Source organism: Electrophorus electricus, chromosome 2 (assembly GCF_013358815.1).
Source record: "Electrophorus electricus isolate fEleEle1 chromosome 2, fEleEle1.pri, whole genome shotgun sequence".
Lineage (NCBI taxonomy): Eukaryota > Metazoa > Chordata > Actinopteri > Gymnotiformes > Gymnotidae > Electrophorus > Electrophorus electricus.
In genome coordinates this window covers 14,592,420-14,611,604 of record NC_049536.1, presented here as the reverse complement: position 1 = coordinate 14,611,604, position 19,185 = coordinate 14,592,420, and the positions used below count along the sequence as shown (strand labels likewise).

The following is a 19,185-nucleotide window of genomic DNA, read 5'->3' as shown; positions in this document are numbered from 1 at the left end:
ATAGGATGAATGGGGTCCAACAGCAAGCACCAAAAAGGAAGTTTCACAATGTTAAGCTTACAGTAGCGCGACTACATATGAAACAGCAAAAAAAGTCACCTAATAATTAGAAAGTCTGTCACAAAATATAGTTATTAAATCCACAAGTCAGGTCACATTTGAGTTTCAGTTGCAAGGTTGTAAGGATAATAATCAGCAACTCTAAGCCACTAGCTTTGGACGTGTGCAAAGGCACATTTTAAAGCACAATGACACAATACGTTTCCTGCAAAGAGTATGACGACTCTGTGCTCTGCGTAATAAATGCAGATCCGTGATGATGTAAACTAAAACCTGACTGTGGCAACACTGAGTAGAAGTTAAATGGTAAAAACAAATGTATATGCATTTCATTTAAAAACTAAATTTCACAAAGTGGGCAATCCTGTGAAATAAATGAAACGTTTCCAATCTAATCGGCTGGACTTTCATCACATTTTTACAAGTTGTATAATAAATATATGACAATGATTTTAGTCACAAATTATTCTTTTATTATAAGTGTAGTTGACTGTAGTGAACATTATTAAATCAGTTTACTGAACAAAATAAGGTTGACTGAACCAACACCATTCCATTACTTGGGGGGTGGGGGGATATTGAGACATACCAAACTTACAAATATTATGTAATAGTCTTTTGAAACAAACATTAATTCCAAGTTGTTTTCCTTCACCTTCACTAGTTACTCTCACAGCAGAATCATATAGGCCAGTTTTAATGTTTAGCAGCGCTGGTAATTCACAGTAATTCACCTGCCACAAGGCATGTGCAGCACCGCATGAATAGTACCAAGCATCCAAAAGCCTCCAAACATTTGATGCCATTGTTCCATAATTCAAAGAAAATAAGACCACATATTATTATTATTATTATTATAAATGTAATTTATTATTATTATTTCTTGGTTGTACAATTTCTAGGAAAGCGCTCCTTCATGTGTTAAGGAGCCTGAGGCAACAGGTCTGCTGCCACTGGCTCCTTAAGACATGTAGAGAAAGGAGCAACAAATGTACAAAACACTAGTGCATCTGAAGAGATTTTTAAAAAGGACACTTTAATGCTACTCTCAGCAAGCCTGGTAATATATTAAACACAAAAATCATGATAACACACCCAATTATCTATTAGAAAGTAAGGTATTTTGATGCTAGCAGTGAGTTGTTTTTTTTTTTTTTTATTAATCACAAATGTGCAAATATAATTCCTGAAATACTCAGCAATTACAAAGTAAACAACAAGATTTTCTAATGAATACATAGCACACCCTAAGGAGACAATGTTGGACTGATTGTCTAACAAAAGTAAAGGTCTCAGAATCTGACTATATAACAGCTTTGCAGTGTGTCAAAGTCCAACATCCTAAGATCAGTGTGTCTCATTATCACTGTATAGTATATGACAGGCTACACACCTACTTAATCCATTAAACTGTCAACTGCTGCTTTTGTTAATCAGGGTGGGGGTTGTATACTTTTCTATTGTTGGTTTTCTTTATAAAAAAGAAAAAAAAAGGAAAAAAAAGCATATTTATCTTTGACATTAAGTGTTTTGTACAAAGCTCTCTTAAGAATAATGTATGTCAGGCTTCCAGTAAAGACTTTTCTTCAACGAACTAGGCCTCAGCAAAGATGAGGATGGCTGCTTGTACTGCCAAACAAGATACAGTATAACGAGAAATTCTACTTCTGATGCGCCGGGACCATCATCATGCACCACAGCTCAGAACTCCTAATGCGGCTCTCAAATAAAATTGAAATTTCTGGTCTCCTCTGAAAAGTAAACGGGTCTTTTCTAAAAATCATAATGCCCAGGAAACTCCAAACGAAACCTTTCAAACTTAGTAGTTTTCAAAAAATACAGGTTACACAGGCTAGAGTTACCCTGTCTGTTTTACTGACAGTTTTTGGCTTAGGAAGTGGAGGGTGAAGATACCTCCATAAGCTATTTTTCTCTTCAAGTGGTCATATACCATTGTCATGCTCCTGGGTCAGGGAAGTTCAGCAAGTTTTTAATAGTTTTCCTAGAACACAAAGTACTTTGCAATACTTGTACTTTATAATACTCCCTCCATACGACTGTAGTCTCTAGTATCTTTAATTTTCTTTTCTTCCCCCAGTCAAGTGGTATTTTAGCAAAATAAAAGATTATTAAAGCAATATACAGATAACATTTTAAAAATATCACCATTATCAATATAATTAGTTGCAGCGTGGGTACAGAACAAGCTCTACAGTAAAAGTATTCTACTCAACTCTCCTCACAAACACTAAGGCTGTGTTTCAGGCAAACACACACACAAAACATGAGAAAATGCAAGATCTCAAACTAAATCAGAGCCTTTGGAGGGCCAACCCATGTCTTTCTAACAAAGAATAAAAACTGGCCATTTGACAGAAACAAGATGTTTCTTTCCCTCCAATTTGCTTAATTTGTTTCTTTTTCACTACATTTTTCAATACTGAATAATAATAAGACTTTAATGCAGTCTGTTCTATAATGTCAGATGAGTAAAGGGTATATTTTCAGCTAACTTCAGCTGTCCATCACTAAGCTAATATAATCGAGTATGTTCTATAAAGACCATTAATTTCCTCATTAGGAGCTATTATATGCATATTAGCCATCCCTCACTAAAAATGTTTTAAAACCATCTTAATGGGAAGCCCGTTTTTCACTAGGCCGTCAATAACATCATGACACACGACACCGTGTTGATGAACATACAGCTCCTGAGCTCGAGCTACTTCAGTAACAAACTTTATGCACGTCTGTGATTTGCTGGTTTCAAACTAATATGAAACTGTAAACACACAAACGTGCTGATCACTTTATAGATTTGACGGAATACATGGAAGTATATTTGGATCATATCTTCCACAAGTTCTGTAGCCCCTAGATGTTATTACTATTTGCATATAAATCCATTAGCATAATAAGTGGCCTCCTTTTACACCACTTGTGCTGAGGTCCAAGACCTAAGAACTAAGAAATGACAACAGCTTCACTGCACATTATGATCATCTGTAACATTTTAACGTAGTGCAGGCATTGTAATATTAAATATAAAAAGCGCATTCAGTTTAGATATAGGGTCTTAAATCTTGTTATTACTTAGTTGTAACACCCTTTAATTAAAGCTGTTAACTGTACATAATTATTACAAACAAACGTGCACGTGTAACCATTTTGATATAAACATAAAAGGCCTATGAGCAGAACTGCCCACGTCAAATTCTAATTTGAAGGTTAAATGTTCACGCTTCACAACACTAATGTATTATAAAAGACAGCTAGGTCTTTGATTGGCCGTTTCACAACACTAAACCTAACTGCCGAGGCACTGGGGTTGCAAATTTACATTTGTAAACGGCAGGACAACATTACCGTTCATTCCAGGTGAAAGTTCCAAATACAAGTTCATGCTTTCAGCACGGCAGAAATTTTTTTTTAAGTTATATTTTTAAATCCTAGTTCTTCATATTTACAATATGAATAAAATACTAGCCACGGCGGTTCTGCAACAACACAGCAAACATTTGGCCCTTCTAACGCAGCTCTAGTCACATTACAACTACAAGAATTCGCTCGTGGGCCCACATGCGCTCGCTCTCCGACACGAACGAGGGAAACTACAAGCTAGCAAGGCAAGCTAGCAAGTGAACGTTTATCGCGCCACAGCTCCGCGGCAAAAAAAAATGCATGACTAAACAAAACAACTTAACGCGAAAAGTGTACACATAAGAAACGAAATGGAACAACACCGAGATTAATAACGGGCTAAAAGTATTATTGTGTTACGTTACCTTTCTGCAACAACTTCACCTCTCCGTTCTCATTTTTCACACCTACATTGCTAAGACTAGTAATACTATTCTCAGAGGATAATTTATGTTTCCGTTTTTCCTTCTCTTTTTCCTTTTCCTTCTCCCGCTTCTCCTTAAGCTTTTTGGGTTTGGGTGGAGAGGCGAGGAAGGCGCTCTGCTTGAACACTTTGTGTAGTGGAGGCTGCGTTGGCGCCGTAGCATTGCCCGACTTGATAGGAGTGAAGCTCCATGTTGGGCTGCCATAACTCTGCTTCTGGTGCTGTTTCTCCGCTGCGCCGCCTCCTCCCCCTCCTCCGCCTTCTCCATTTAGTTTCTTCGGTTTAAGACTCTTCTCTTCATTACGAACTTTCTTAGGTGGTGGAGGCTGGTGGTCCCGGGAAGACTGTGGTCGATTCTCGGACGACGGTTTCGACTCCTTGGGTTTGGAGAGCGGCGTTTTAGTCGCTGCACCAAAGTGAATGAAGCTCACTGACTCCGCCATCTTGGGGCTTTCTCTATTTACTCTCTCGACCGCTACTGCTGTTTGTGTGAGAGGCAGAGGAGGGGTGGGGCTTAGGGGAGGGGTGGAGCTTAGCGTCTATTGACAGGCAGAGCAGTGGGAAGGTGGAGCCTATACCTACTTGCGTCCACTGGTGGGAGGAGAACCGAGATACTGCCATGGCGCATTACGCTCTCTCAAAGGCAGCACAGCTCTAGCCGATGGCGGGCTACAGGCGCGCTGGAAGACGTCACTGGCGAGATAAAACCATCAGCCTGTCATTTTATAACAAACGCGGCTGCCTGTGTTTGTACTGCTGTTTGGATCCAAACCTGCTCATGTGGGAGTCAGTGGTTGTTTTAATTCGAAGCCTATCATGTTCTATATCCTAATCTACTTATGTTATACATTTAACTTATTTTACAAAAGTAACTATTTGTTTACCCTAAAACTGACTAACATTTAGAAGTAGCCTGCATTGCTCGTAATATGAATAGCAGAACAGTGGCACTTCAAACATTGGAAGTTGCCATTTACTGCTGAATCCAGCTCTGCCATTTCCTTATACTGGATTAAGATTTGGGCAGGATTTATATCCGAAAATGTATTTTGACTTCAAGGGAATTCCGGCCGACCTCTAAGCATGGGCAGGTGACAAACTGGCAGCTCAGGCGCCCCTCAGCGAGGCCGTGGTGCAGACCAGAGGCGGACGCTTGCTCCAGGTGCTGCCGACACCGCTGGTTCTCAGTGCTTTTCCACGCCATTCATATAGCACTCACCTGTCGTCATACATAATTTCAGATCTACTATCAGATTGATTGCAGCATTTTACTGAAGTATCTGCAACAATCACCAGCTTTCTTTTATCTTCAATTTTACTTATACTAAATGTCATTTTATGGTCTTTGCGATACAAACACAAAGCTGGCAGTATTTGATAATGTGGAAAATAATGTGGGAACCTGGATTTGAAGATTAAAATGCTCAGTTGCTTCTTAAGAATAGCATAATTTTGTAACAGGAACTCAAATGAAACACAGTAAAACACAGCAAGAAAATGTCTACTGCAGGGCTGAACTGCATTTTTTTTTTAACTCCATGCTTTTAACTGAGCATGTGGTGCAGGAATAATATAACAGCAGTGGAAAGAATTGAAGATGAAAGAGGACGTCTGCAAATGATCACTCAAACAGCCAATGAATAGGAACCCTGAAATACACTATATGCCCCTCAATACACCCACACAGGCTATCATACCTTTCTAAATGCCCTTAAATTCTAAGTGAATCTTGATTGAAGAGAATTTTATGTTAAAGTTTCCCTTTTACATTCTTGCTCTCAGTAGCAGCACTTGAGTCAAGCATATAAATTCATAAAAAATTGGGTAGGAATGAGACTCGAGATGTAATGCTTGCTTGTGGACTCAACATATTTTATGACCATCATGGAGGGTTTGCTTATTATGTGCGATCACCACCTGGGTGGCAAGGAGGGATTTGGAGTGTTTTGAGGACAACTTCAGTGTAGTGAAGTACTTTCTACTTGTCTAATTAAAAGGTAATAATACGACAGATCATCACAAGCCATGGGATCACAACAGCATGCTGTAGAGTAACCGGTGAGAAATAAAAACAGACCACAAAAGAATATTCCTCTTGACATTTTTTTTTTTTTACTGGGAGGTTGATTGATTTCTGCAACATACAAACAGGTCTGTGTAGGAGGGTTGTTGAGCAAGATCCCAGAGGCTTGAATGCAGCAGTGTGAATCTCTCACACACACACACACACACACACACACACACACACACACACACACACACACACACACACACACACACACACACACACACACACACACACACACATCACTGCTCTTACAGCGGACAGGACAAACGTCTCAAAAAGGCACAGTCGGGCTCTGAGAGGCCAGTGGTACAGGGAATGGTTCATGAGAAAAAACAGCGTATACAAAAATAACCTTTAGAATACAATTTACAAAAAAAGCATCATTACAGTCATGAGCCCGGACCATCTCAGAAATTGGCCAAAAACAACAACAAAAAAGCCTTTGGAAAAAACTATAAACACTGAAACGAAAAGAGAAACAAAACAACAAGAACAACAACCCTGAAGTATCAGTTATAATAGGTGGGCGAATAATTTACAGTTCATCGTACATGGGGGTATCATGCACAGACTTCTTACATCTTCTGTTAAGAATACTTAGCGATATCACATTTGTCATATTATATACCAACTTGCCCTGTACACCTATAAAACAATGCATATATGGCCATCAAGAAGTTAGCAGGGACAATGGTTTATAACAAAATAAAGCAGAAACAAACAAACCATAATAATAATAACAATAACAATAATAATAATAATAATAATAATAATAATAATAACAATAATAATAAACAACAACAACAGTAGTTCTTTGTCCCTATGAATACATACCTTATTGTATTGTCATAGAAGGAGCCTAAAAGTATAAACAAGAGACGAAGAGACGCTTTTCTAGGCCAGACTGAAGCGGGTGTGTCTGATGTGGTTTTTGCTATAGGAGGATAAGGCAGATTGATGGTCCCAGTGAAGAGAAGGTGTAGCACCAGTGCAGTGAGCCCACAGCAGTCGACACAGAGCAGCGCAGATGGGACTACATCATGGAAGATTATCTATATAGCTACACTGATTGTGTTAGTTGGAATCCAGGTGAGGCTTGGTGAAAGATACAGTCCAGCCCTCCTTCCACAATGGCACTCTGAGGAGGGTGTAGGACGTGATGGTAGTGGACTCTGTGTGAGTGTTGGGTGAATGGATTTTGGGTCAGTTGTAGGTCCTAGTTCATTACGTCCACTGTGAAGGAGGGTTTCTTGGGCCTTTTGGTTGCATGCAACGATTACCAAATCCTGGAAAACAGAACAACAGGGGAGGAAAGGAAACATTTTGTGAGACTGTTATCAGCCTGAATAAATGCTTCCCTCCTTGCTCTTTGTTGCCTTCCCCAGCAGGGTCACTCACCCATCTCCGAGACGGCCTGCCTCTCCGTCCTCACGTCCGCTTTGACAGTAGTGCCTGTGGTTCTCGTCAGAGCTTCTGAAATCTTTCCATTCTCCCGCCCTCCGTCTGGTAAAGACACGAAGGATACAATAACTGCTTTACAAACGAGGAAATTATGTACTATAATACTACAGTGATGTGTTTCTTTTTGTACCTTAGGTAGTATTCTAGGAAATTTGTTCTGAAATGACACACTAGATTATATGGTTTGAATGCAACTTTGAATGTTTTCTGAATTTTTTGTGTTTTACCAAGGAGTCATTATATATTAGCTGTCAAAAATATGACCCCTGCTACTGGTTTAAGAATGTAGAGAAGAATGTGTGTGTTGATAAAATACAACCTACCTTCTGGAGTTTTTGTCTGTGGATTCTTTACTCCCTGTTTGGGTAAAAACACAGGAACGTGAAATCTTCAGTTTTGTCAATAGTCTTCAGGTTAAACATTAAGAAAGGTTTATTGATATGTATGTGGCTCACAAGGAGAGAAGCTTCTTCTAACGCTGCCGTACCCTCACCCAATGCCACCATCACATCTACTGGATCTGGATCTAGAGAACACAGAGACAGTAGAGGTCGTTTACATAAAAAAGGACCAGTGTGTGAGAGAGTCGAGGGAAAACTCCCTGTAATTACGCACACTTGCTATCTGCTAGTTTATGCCTGTAACCCATTTTTCCCCAGCTATTTGCAGAACAGAAAATAGACCGCCACACCATCTCACTAGTGCAAACGGTAATTGTAAATACAGATTTCCTCTATTGTTTGCCAAGCATTTAACAGTAAAATACTCACAGGTAGTTGGTCAACTTTGCATACCTAAAGGAAAGGCATTTCTTGCTCCATGACCAGAAGCAACAGTTGCACAGTGAAGCAGGTTGGGATTTTCTAATATGAATAACACATTATCTTTCAGTGTCTAAGCGACTGTTAGTGGAGCTGTTTGTAGTGGGGAACACTCTGGTGAGATCAACGCTCAGGCTGCTCAGCAGACGTCACTAATTTCTGCCAGAAAGTTGTAGCTTATCCCATCGAGAAACAGATACAAACACACACACACACACACACACACACACACACACACACACACACACACTCTCTCTCTCTCTCTCTCTCAATGCCTCAATGCACCAACCTTAACGGCTACAGCTAAAACTGGAAATGATCTGCTGCAACAACAATATAAATCAGCAGATGGCTTATTTTTAGAACTCCTTGGCAAAACTCTTCAACCATTCAGCAGAAACAGGAAAATACCATTCCAAGCCCAAGACAGTAGATTCATAAAAGGATGCGCATTCAGCTGACAAAAAATACAAACGTGAGGAAGCAACAGCCCTGTGGTGTTTCTGATGCCCTCATGTGGCCAGGAGGTGGAACAACAGGTCTGCAGGGAAGCAGATGGTGGAGACGCACCTGTGGCCAAAAAGAAGGACTCGGGGGTTCTTTTGGGAAGAGGGGGAGGCAAGTCTTCACTCTCGTCACTGTCTGAAGCAGACAAGAGCACAGTTACAAACCACAGCTCACACGCACACACGTTAACAGAACCTCTCGACGTAAACAACAACAACAACAACAACAACAAAAAAAAAAAAAAAAAAAAAAAAAAAAAAAAAAAAAAAAGAGCTGGAACCCAAGCCAAGCCTCCACCATCAGGGTCCTGACAGGGTTGTGGGATGATTCAAACACCGCTTACTCACTAAGCTCCGCTTCATAGTGCACAGAGTTTTCCATCTCAATCCTCTACAGGTACAGATAGCCATCTGAGGCACGACAATCAGGTAAATAAGCAGCAGCAATGGTGAGCTGAGGGACGAGCATCCGTTCCCTCTCACCTCTTCATCAGCACGTGATTCCACAGCCACAGCCTCCCCCAGCAGAGTGCTTCTTGAAGAAGAGCCCCGCCCCCTTCCCAGTGCAGCTCACTGCACAGCACATGCAACCAATCGATTCCTGCTACAGCTCGGAATCGATTCCCGATCAGGTGGCAAGCAGGCACAGGAAAGGTGGGATCAAACAGTTAGAGAATGGCAGAAGGTAAAAGACTCATTGGTATGTTTGAGCAAAGACGCAGAGAAAAGAAGAGGTCTGGACACCGCAGAACCTTTAAGACGTATTGAGGGAGCATCGGCGGGGTGTTACAGGTTAGATAATCATAACGCATCTCTGAGCAGCACTGACATCAATGAAATGCAGAAACACTCGCACCTGCTACAGACCAGTGACAGCACTGTCAACACCTGCACAGACTAGTGAGATCACCGACAATGCTCAAACTGCCCGGTGAAGGCACTGGCAGCGCCGGTACACACCAGTGAAGGCACTGGCAGCGCCGGTACACACCAGTGAAGGCACTGGCAGCGCCGGTACACACCAGTGAAGGCACTGGCAGCGCCGGTACACACCAGTGAAGGCACTGGCAGCGCCGGTACACACCAGTGAAGGCACTGGCAGCGCCTGCACACACCAGTGAAGGCACTGGCAGCGCCTGCACACACCAATGACGGCACTCGCAGCACCCAAACAGACCAGTGACTGCACTGAGAGCACTCACACAGCCAGTGATGGCACCGACGGCAGTCGCACAGCCCAGTGACAGCCAACTCTCAAACAGAGAAGAAAAACAGTGCCCGGCCTTAAGAGACCTTGAAGAGCCAGCGCCCTCAGAAGGGCCAGCAGCAGCCCAGCATCACACACATTCCCAGCATTGCATCACACACATTCCCAGCATTCTAGCTCAGTCAATGAGCCTCCCCTTCCAAGCCAGCAAAGAAAGGAGGAACCAGGCATCACTCATATGAAACGCTACTATCTGCATGACTATCTCTGGGACTGGGATGTTGATATGATGCAATAATCGCACCACAGTGAGAAATCACAATTACAGTTTAATGGTTATACCTTTTTAGCAACTTAAAACACTTGGAAAAGCATTTAATGTTGTACAATTAATGAATGACTATACATTTCTTACAAAGTAGTTTGGTAAAAACTTAATTTACATAAATTTCCACACCCTAAACATAGGTCAATTGGCTCAGACATGGTTGGTGTCTGATGTCTCCATTAGTTTTGCACTGCAGTTAAATGTAGATGGTGCTCACATCATTCTCTCAAGTTATTTTACTCAGTCTTTTGCAAGTACGTGCCCAAATTTCATTTACTTGCTTCAAACAAGATTATTACGATTCATAACCGCATTTTAAAATAAACAATTTCAATAAAAGAAAACATCAGACACCAAATTTTTCTTGGCTGATCTTTAGCCAGACCATTGCTTGATATCAAGTCATCTATTATTAGATGTAGACATCTGATGTTCTGAGAAAGCTCTGTAAACTACAAAAGGTATTCGAATTAAAATTCTCAAAAGAAACCTATTCCTGAATAACACTTATCTGTAACTCACAAGAATGCTGCATTCACATAAAGCTGCAGGCTGTTCACCAGGCGGTGACTGACAGTACAGACCTGCTCCTGCACTCTCCATCTGGAGCGGACAGGAAGGACATGGAGACCGATTTACTGAGCTGAAACCAGTGCTCCAAATCTTGGATGTGTACAGGACTTTTATTCTGGGTTTATATTACAAACTCACATTACAGTGCACCGTCCAGGGGCCTCATTTATAAATGGTGTGCGCGCACAAAAACGGGCCTGAAATGTGCAAATGTAACCTGCGGTAGAGAAATCAAGATTTGTAAAGAAATACTTGGAAGGAAATAGGGCATATATTTACAGAACCTTTGACCCATAAGTAGAGCCATACCCAACTTTTATAGAGCCCAGGATCGGCAGAGAACCCAGGTTAAACGTAGGGAATTACAGCAAAATGCACAAATTAGCGTCCTCACATGCAACAGCCCATGTTAAATAATGCAGTTGCATAATTACTGCATATATGCTAGTTATTCCTGAAAAGCATTCAAGCCTAAACAGTGTTTTGTCTGATGCGTTTCTTGATTGTGTGTAAACCAGTTAATTAGCCTGTTTGTATTCATATTTATTTCTCCAGATAACTATTTGGCAATCCCCTCTCTAAATGAAACTGTAACTCGTTATGGGTTGGTATTAGTTGTGGATAAACAACATGCTGCCATCAGATGTAAGATAATTTCACACATTCCATGCTGGAATCAATGCAAAATTGTCTATGGCACAATGTCTTTTTGGCATTATTAGAAGACCATGACTGCCCAATAAGACAAGAATGTGCTTTTAGAGTCCACAAATATTATCTTGCCAATGATGATGACTGGCTAATGAGCAAATTTAGATTTCTAAAAAACAATTCTCTTGGAACTATATACATAGTTGGCCCTGGTTTTAAAAAGACCAACCTTACAAAACTGACCAATACCTCTCCACCCTTTTAACAATCCTTGGATTCCAACTGGTTGCTTCCAGAGAGAATCATATGATGGGACTGGGAAATCCCAGCCATCCTAAAGTGTCATCATGCAAGCTGTACTGGTTGTCATAATTAAACAGACACATCAGTACATACAGTTTCATTACATGGTGGGTGAACAGACCAACATCAAAGCGCAATGTCTGGTTTTCCAAATGTAATCTGAGCAATCTACAGACATATTGCTGTACCTTCTGCAGGTGACTGTTTTGTAATTTATAGTGCAGAAGAGACACTACAAATGATGGGACACACTATCCAGTGTGGAGTGCACCAGTGAGCTTCTGTAAGGCAGATTGTGTTTGTCAGGATGCATCAAGTGGGAGACTGCTATACCAGGCAGAAATCGTCTGCCGGAGTGTAGACTTTACCTCACGGGGTGCAGGAACACCCTACCTTTGCAAAGCGAGATGACTTTGCATCACCTTTCAAATCTGACATTTTTTTTTTTTTTTTTACATCAGCAACAATGTGTTTGCGGAAGGAACACTATGCAGACTATGTAGTTACATGCTGCCACTCAAACTTGTGTATACTGGTGATGTCACTGCTGATATTCAGTCTCCATCACACTCACATCCCCCTCACTTTGCTGTGCTCGCATCACCACCATCACACAGTAATGAATGGGACACCCCCATATGTAAAGTATTCATGGAGTAATTTGCATTGACCATTTATGGATAATTCTGGGTGGTAACAGGTTGTGATATGAGGCTCCTTCACCTGCATGCCTTTTCAATAAGACTCTGATTTATTAAGCTATTTATAAAGTAGGGTACTCAAGGTTTTATAAATCTGAATTTTTTGGGTGTATGCACACTTTCATTCCGGAATCCACAAAAAGTTTTATAAATGAGGCCCCAGGTCTGTCTCCTTTACTTTTTGGCCCAGAGAGAGGAAAGATTGTGATATAAGCTCACTGCTAATAAACTCAGAAAATAAACTGATGATAATTTCTGTCTATGGATGAAGATACCTACCTTAAGTCACTCCTTCAACCCGACTAAACAGCAGTTTAACATACCTGTCGCCGAGTCTGGCTTCGTGCCAAGGCCGGCGATGGACATAGGGGTGACCTTCCTGGGGGTGTGGTCCTCATGGGATGCAGCAGAAACTGTGCCAGTTGCCGTGGAAATGTTGCAACGGCAGTCAGCGAGGGGGTTCTCACCGTCCTCAGGCTCAGGGTCAGAGTGGTCCGAGTGGAGGGGGTTGGTGAAGCACAGGGCAGTCCTGACTGGTGCACCTAGGACCCCAGAGGTGGGGTCAGAGGTGGGGTCAGGGTCAGGAGCAGGGGTGGGGCTTGGCGATTGCTCGACCGGCGAGGAGACCTGTTCTGGCGCGGGCCGAGCCCAGGCCGCATGGCCTTTTTGCCGGCGCAGGGGTAGATGGTTGGGGCGCGGCGGGTTGTCTGAGTCCTCTGACAGCGAGCTGCTGCTGCTGCCACTGGTGTGGGAGCGTGCCTTGAAGGCGTGCACACGGTGCAGGGAGCTGCTGCCCTCGAAGCTGCACGGACCCTCCTGCAGCGGCACCTTCTTGATCTCGATGCTCAGCTTGCGCTCCACCCGCTTCTCCGCGCCACCCGGGGGAGACGCAGAGCGGGTGGGCGAGCTGGCCAACGAGGCGGAAAGCGGCGCCGGGGCCCCCTCCGTGGGCTCGCCATAGTTCTCGTTGAGGTCCGGGTCTGGCTCGGAGGCCAGCACGTGGAGAACGGGTTTGGGGTGGTAGCGGTCGTTGTCCTGCCGCGCGTTGGTCACAGTTGGGAAGGCTGAGGGCGGGGACGGCGTGAGGATGGGCGGCACTGGGAGAGGCTCTGGAGGCTGCAAGATCTCCTCTTTCACATCACATTCTGCTTGAGAACTGAGACACGGACACAGAGAGAGCAAGAGAATAATGAAGGAAAACTGAAAAAAAAAAAAAGATACAGGACTCTATGGGAAACGGATGCATGTTTGCATTATGAGTATTCAATGTCACCACAAGGTGGCATGCTGCAAGCTTCAAAAACAAAATCATAATTTCAGGAAGAAATACATTTTTCAGCACCTTTGAAATTCAGTTAATATTCCATTCTATCAAACATTTAAATTCCTTTCCTAGAAGTGTTTCTTAGCTTTTAAAAGTGTTCAGTCAATCCGTGGCAGGCTAAATCACCACATCGCTATGCTATTAGTGTCACATTAAACCAACCTCTACAACACAGGAGCGACAGAGACGGACAGACATGGAAAATCCGTGACCTCAAAGAATCAAGTGACCTCGTGTGTGAAATCCCCTCCACTGGTGAAGCGTGCATGCATACACGCACGCACACTTTCTGAGAGGGAGGATGTGGCCATGTGGCCAGTGGGAAGCACCTGACTGCAACCGCAAGTGGCAGTGTGGTGAGCAGGAATACAGCGGCCAGCACGAGCCGTGAGTGCCAAAGACAAACTTCGAGTCAAACGCGTCACTGACTCTGAGACAGCGCTGACGGATGACCCTACCGCAGCGGCTATTTTGATTCTGCTATAACATATTTCATAAGTCGCAAAGCCACGAACAAGAAGGCACCCGAGTCCTAACTGCAGATTGTCTGGCGAGGTCGGGGATCACTTCTGCTCCCTCCAGACGCAGACAGAACGAAGGCAACAAAACTTGGCCTCGTTTCCAGCAATACTATGGGGAGACTCTGTGTCAGGCTGTAGTCGTGGTAATGATGATAGAACTTGAATTGAACCTTTTATCTTTTTCTCCCTCTCATTCTCAAGCTTCTGTGCACGCATGCGCACACACACACACAGTGTTCAAATCACCTGTTTGTGGGCTTTACCCCCTCTCTGCACGAGATTAAAACAACTGCAGTACGTGATCATACTGGAAGTGAAGTAGTTGTCTCGGTAAAAATGAGACGAGCACATTTTCACACGCATGCGCGCATCCAGAGGTTATGCAGAGGCCAAGGTCAGCATTCCTTTAGCAGATGGCCTGATGGGATTGCTCCCAACGTCTGCTTCCCCGCCACAGTAGTCCACCCCCCCCCCCCCCCCCACCTCTTTTCTGCATTTTGCCGCACAGCACAGGAAGGGCAGGCTCATCCCCTGGGATTACACACACATACACAGTCACTTACCAGCTGGGATATAGAGCCTTCAATGCATAGCCACACTTCTCGTGCACTCTGTGGATTTGTGACACCTTTCATGCACACCCTCACACTACTGCCCCCTCTCACATGGGCTTTGTGGAGAGAATTGCTCGATCTCAACCTCGGTCGTAAATCCTTCGCAGGGAGCCGGTGAGGTAGGCCACGCACTTCCTGTCTTCAGTTTCCTATCGCAGCTTTGATTTCTCACAAAGCGCACAGTGAAATGATGCTCTGCGCAGCGCAACAGTGGCGACTTCTACAAAGAGTAACTCCGAGTTGTTGAGGGGTCCTGGTGATGGTTACACACTGCTCAATAAGCATGCCTGTGACCACGCTCAGCAGTGCACACCAAAACAAAAACCTTCCTCGCAGAGGCACGCCACACTATTGCACACGAGGACGCAACTTAGGACGCTGCTTTAACCCTGGCAGAACAGCAAGCGCTCCGAGCTGCTCCAGCTCTGAAGCTACTTCCACCACCGGCATAGAGACCAATGAGGAATATCAAAGAGACAGCTGCAGACAATCACTGCCCGCAGAGAGAGTGAGCGAGTAAGAAAGAGTGCATGAGAAAGAAAAAAAGAAAAAAAGAAAAAAAAAAAAAAAGAAAAAAAAAAAAAAAAATAAAAAAAGAAATAAAAAAAAAAAAAAAAAAAGAAAGAGACAAGTGAATAAGAACATTAGAAAATAAAAGGGCTCTTGTCACCACAACAAAAATCTTGTGTTCCTGTGTGTGTGCAGTGTGGCTCGAGACGCTGGTGTGAGAACAGGGAGAGATCAGAGGGAACGCGACACTCAACTTGGCTTCCGCATCAAACCCTGGAGGCAGGAGGACAACAGGCCAGCAAAACCACACGCGCAAGCCCCTGCACACCGACCTGCTCGCCCACCACGTGCATGCTGACTCGCCCCCACCCACATGCTCCGCCAGGCTGCGACCACACCACCCACTGCCTAACGCTCGGGTTTTACCAGGAAGCAAAGACCGCCCCCAGGGCTGAATGGGACCAAACTGCATGACCTTCCGAAGCGTGGGGGCCATGGAGGGGGCGGGGTCTTACCTCCGGATGCGGGGCGGCTTGGGTGGGGGCGTGTCCCATCGCTCCTCATCAGAATTCTGTCCGGGTTTTTCCGGACTGCCTTCATCCTTGGGTAAGTGGGAGGGCACAGTGCACATGTGACAAAACAAAACAAGCTAATTAAGACAACGGGTAAACATGTTTTTTGTTTTAAATATATACAAAACAAAAACTACATAAGACAATGGTTTCTTTTAAATATAGGACACTAATAACACTAATAATCCTAAATGTAAGAACTACGTAAAAATGAAAGCTCAAAAAGGTTCAAAACATCTTTCCCAATTGTGAACAGATTGCAGAAAATATGGCCCATAATTGAGCATAAATCCCATGCAGTTATGATGTGGTATTCATCAATCCCCTGGTGGACTGGGCACAAGCGATGGTGCAGTGGTGTGCTGGAGAGTGCCTGTCTATCCTCAAACAATCAGCAGAGTCACTGCTCACTGGCTACCACAGTAAAAGAACAAAGTACAGGGAGCTAGGGACGCAGAAGACATTTGATCCTTTATCGTCTAATTCACAGCATAAATCCTGAATAGAAAGAGAGATGGCGTGAAAGTAAATGTGTGTGTGTGTGTGTGTGTGTGTGTGTGTGTATGAGCAGTAGCCAGACATTATGTGTTTACTGGACAGAGCCAGATGTGGGCTGATTCTCAGGCTCTCAGGGCATTATGGGAGCATTATGTCAGCAATCTTCTGCCTTACAAACAGGAAGCGAGCTCTAGCTCTTGGCTAAGTGCCAAGTGACGCACATCCTTAGGTTTCTGCCTTCCTTCTTGCCCTGTGATGTATGGAATTTTCTCGCTCCCCCCCACTGCGCGCGCTCTCTCTCTCTACCTCTCCCTCCCTCCCTCTCCTTCTCTCTTCCCCCTGACTTGCATGCAGTCCTCATCCAGCAGGTGCGAGAGCTCTTCAAGTCACTTGGCTACGAGAAGGCCTGAACACTGGCCAGAGCTGGAATGTGTGAGTGGAACAGCATGGCGAAGCGCATCTCACCATGCCATCAGTCAGTTCGGAGTTTGTGGGACTCTCCAACAGCAACAGCTGCTTCTCAAAAAGCTGTGCAATTGCTCGATGGACCAGCTCGTACTGCTCCTGTGCGAGGAGGGGGGGGTGGGGGGGAGAGAGAGAGACGACACATGAGGGAGAAGACGCGGAGCGCAGAGAACGAGGCACATTGGTGCAGAATCATCTCGAGGCCTTTCCTCTGTCTACCGCTGTTTCGGTGAACGCACCTTGGTCTGGACCGCCGAGTGCCTCTGGGTACGCATCTCCTGAATCAGCTGAAACACATTGAAGTCCTCCGGAATCCTCTGCAATGGAGAGCAATTGGGACGCTGCATTAGGCTGAGGGCTGATGACACAAAACCACAAGCGCAGCGGCGAGACAAAGCGAGAGAGAAGCATTACCCCAGCTTTCAGCAGGTTCCATGTGTAGTCGATGGCGCAGATGGCACCTGTTCTCCCGCACCCGGCACTGCAAATGCAGAGAGCACACAGTCAGTTCCCAGCCACGCGCGAGTCCACGCCACAGGTCTGACCAAACCAAACTCGCATGCCTCAGCATAACGCCACCAAGCCTCAACCTCACGTGGACTGTAAATGCTCGCACGGTTATCGATCAACACAATTGCTCTTCAATTACGACTTCTCTTAATAAACAGAAAGGTGACTTGAATTCTCATCAGCAAGGTCACAGCACAGCCAGCATGAAACCACTCACAACATCGAAGATTTTAAAGACATGTCATGTGACCTCTATTATGAATTCTATTACGTACGCTACCCATGAGGATATTATAAGAATTCACACATAAATACAATAAATGCTAAATCATCAAATCACAGATATAGCACCATGAAAAGACCCAGTCATGACTTTAAAAAATTCCATTATAAGAAATCACTCAGAAAACAATGCATGGTCTTTACAATTCATGGTCTTTGTTTTGAAGTTAATCAAGTATTAATGTAATTGTTGGCTAGAGGACTACACTAAGCTGGAGAGACTGTCCTAGGCCTCCCATCCCATCTAGCCTCCTGTACAAGGGTTCTTTAACTGCACTCTCAGTGTTTATGCGCATGTAACTTCACCCTTAGCCCTGAACCAATCCATGTGGCTTCAGCTGGGCCAATAACAACCTGCCTTAAGGTATTTCCTGAGTGCAATTCATTAAGGGCAGAGATCAAAGGGGCAGGAAAGAGCCGAGCTGGTGGTTTACTGCTTTTCTCCCCTCTGAGAGAGCCCCATGTCTCTCCCCCTCCAACAGGCAGGGGCGGGAAGGGTTAGGGGGCAGACATGATGTCACCCATGATCCCAACCAGTGGCCGCCTGTACAGAACCAAGGAACAATATTGCCAGTCTGCCGGGCATGCAGTGGGCGCCTGACGGTACAGAGCCGAGCCTCGGAAGAGGCACCAGAGTTTCACGAAAGTCACCCTCTCTGTGTGAGAGCGCCCTCTACCTGCAGTGCACACAGATCGGAACGTCGTCGTGCTCCTGGTACTGCCTCATCAGTGCTATCATATCCAATATAGAGTCGAAGGACGAGGGGACATCGTGGTCCGGCCAGTTGACATAATGGAACTGTGTTATTCTGCGGGTCTCCTGGGGAAAGAGGAGAGTCAGGAAGAGGGGCGGAGTGGGAAGGGGGTGGGTGAAAAGGTTAACCCGTTGTCCGGAAAGACACGGAGAGCTAAGGAGCTTGAGGACGGTGGGGGACTTACGTTTTCAAACTCTACCGTTAAGCTGCGGATGAAGTAGTCCGGTCGATTTTGTTCTGATTCCTAAAAGAACAGAGAGCAAAAGCAGACTGCGTGATGCACACCTATGTTTGACTGACTGACAACCCCTCACACTTCACAGAACTACTGCGGGTTCCAGACTCCCAATCTCCTCTCTTGTAACTACATGCCTTTCGTATCAGCACCAATAGTTACTAAATAATTCACAGCAGTTACTGAACAACACGCCTTTGAAATCAAACACTTATAGTTTAGTTATTTTAAAAGGTTAAGAACGTGGGGCTCCTTCCATTTGCTGACATTTCTCTGGAAATGATATAAGCATCTCTTTATCTATTTATGCCAATACATCAAAGAAGAAATTATTTCCTAGTAAGAAGAGGTCTGTTTGTAATTAAATGTTGGTGAG

The 19,185-nt window shown here is 44.2% G+C and overlaps 2 protein-coding genes across 4 annotated transcripts in view; both read right to left on the bottom strand.

Moving 5' to 3' along the window:
* LOC113590390 (lysine-specific demethylase RSBN1L-like) overlaps nt 1-4,387 on the bottom strand; it is a 47,613-nt gene extending 43,226 nt beyond the window's left edge. The window contains exon 1 of the mRNA XM_035523574.1: nt 3,846-4,387. Within this exon, the coding sequence (XP_035379467.1) occupies nt 3,846-4,347 (502 nt within the window). The 5' untranslated portion in view covers nt 4,348-4,387. The remainder of the gene's footprint in view (nt 1-3,845) is intronic.
* A 2,745-nt stretch (nt 4,388-7,132) lies between these two features.
* ptpn12 (protein tyrosine phosphatase non-receptor type 12) overlaps nt 7,133-19,185 on the bottom strand; it is a 33,697-nt gene continuing 21,644 nt past the window's right edge. For 2 of the 3 annotated variants that reach the window (XM_027030508.2, XM_027030510.2), the window contains 12 exons: nt 18,759-18,818; nt 18,497-18,639; nt 17,442-17,508; nt 17,267-17,344; nt 17,028-17,126; nt 16,008-16,093; nt 12,847-13,679; nt 8,825-8,896; nt 7,889-7,959; nt 7,757-7,790; nt 7,371-7,475; nt 7,133-7,258 (listed from right to left, as the gene is read on the bottom strand). In XM_027030508.2, the coding sequence (XP_026886309.2) occupies nt 7,197-7,258; nt 7,371-7,475; nt 7,757-7,790; nt 7,889-7,959; nt 8,825-8,896; nt 12,847-13,679; nt 16,008-16,093; nt 17,028-17,126; nt 17,267-17,344; nt 17,442-17,508; nt 18,497-18,639; nt 18,759-18,818 (1,710 nt within the window). In that variant the 3' untranslated portion in view covers nt 7,133-7,196. The remainder of the gene's footprint in view (nt 7,259-7,370; nt 7,476-7,756; nt 7,791-7,888; nt 7,960-8,824; nt 8,897-12,846; nt 13,680-16,007; nt 16,094-17,027; nt 17,127-17,266; nt 17,345-17,441; nt 17,509-18,496; nt 18,640-18,758; nt 18,819-19,185) is intronic. The other variant, XM_027030509.2, reaches the window with a different exon arrangement.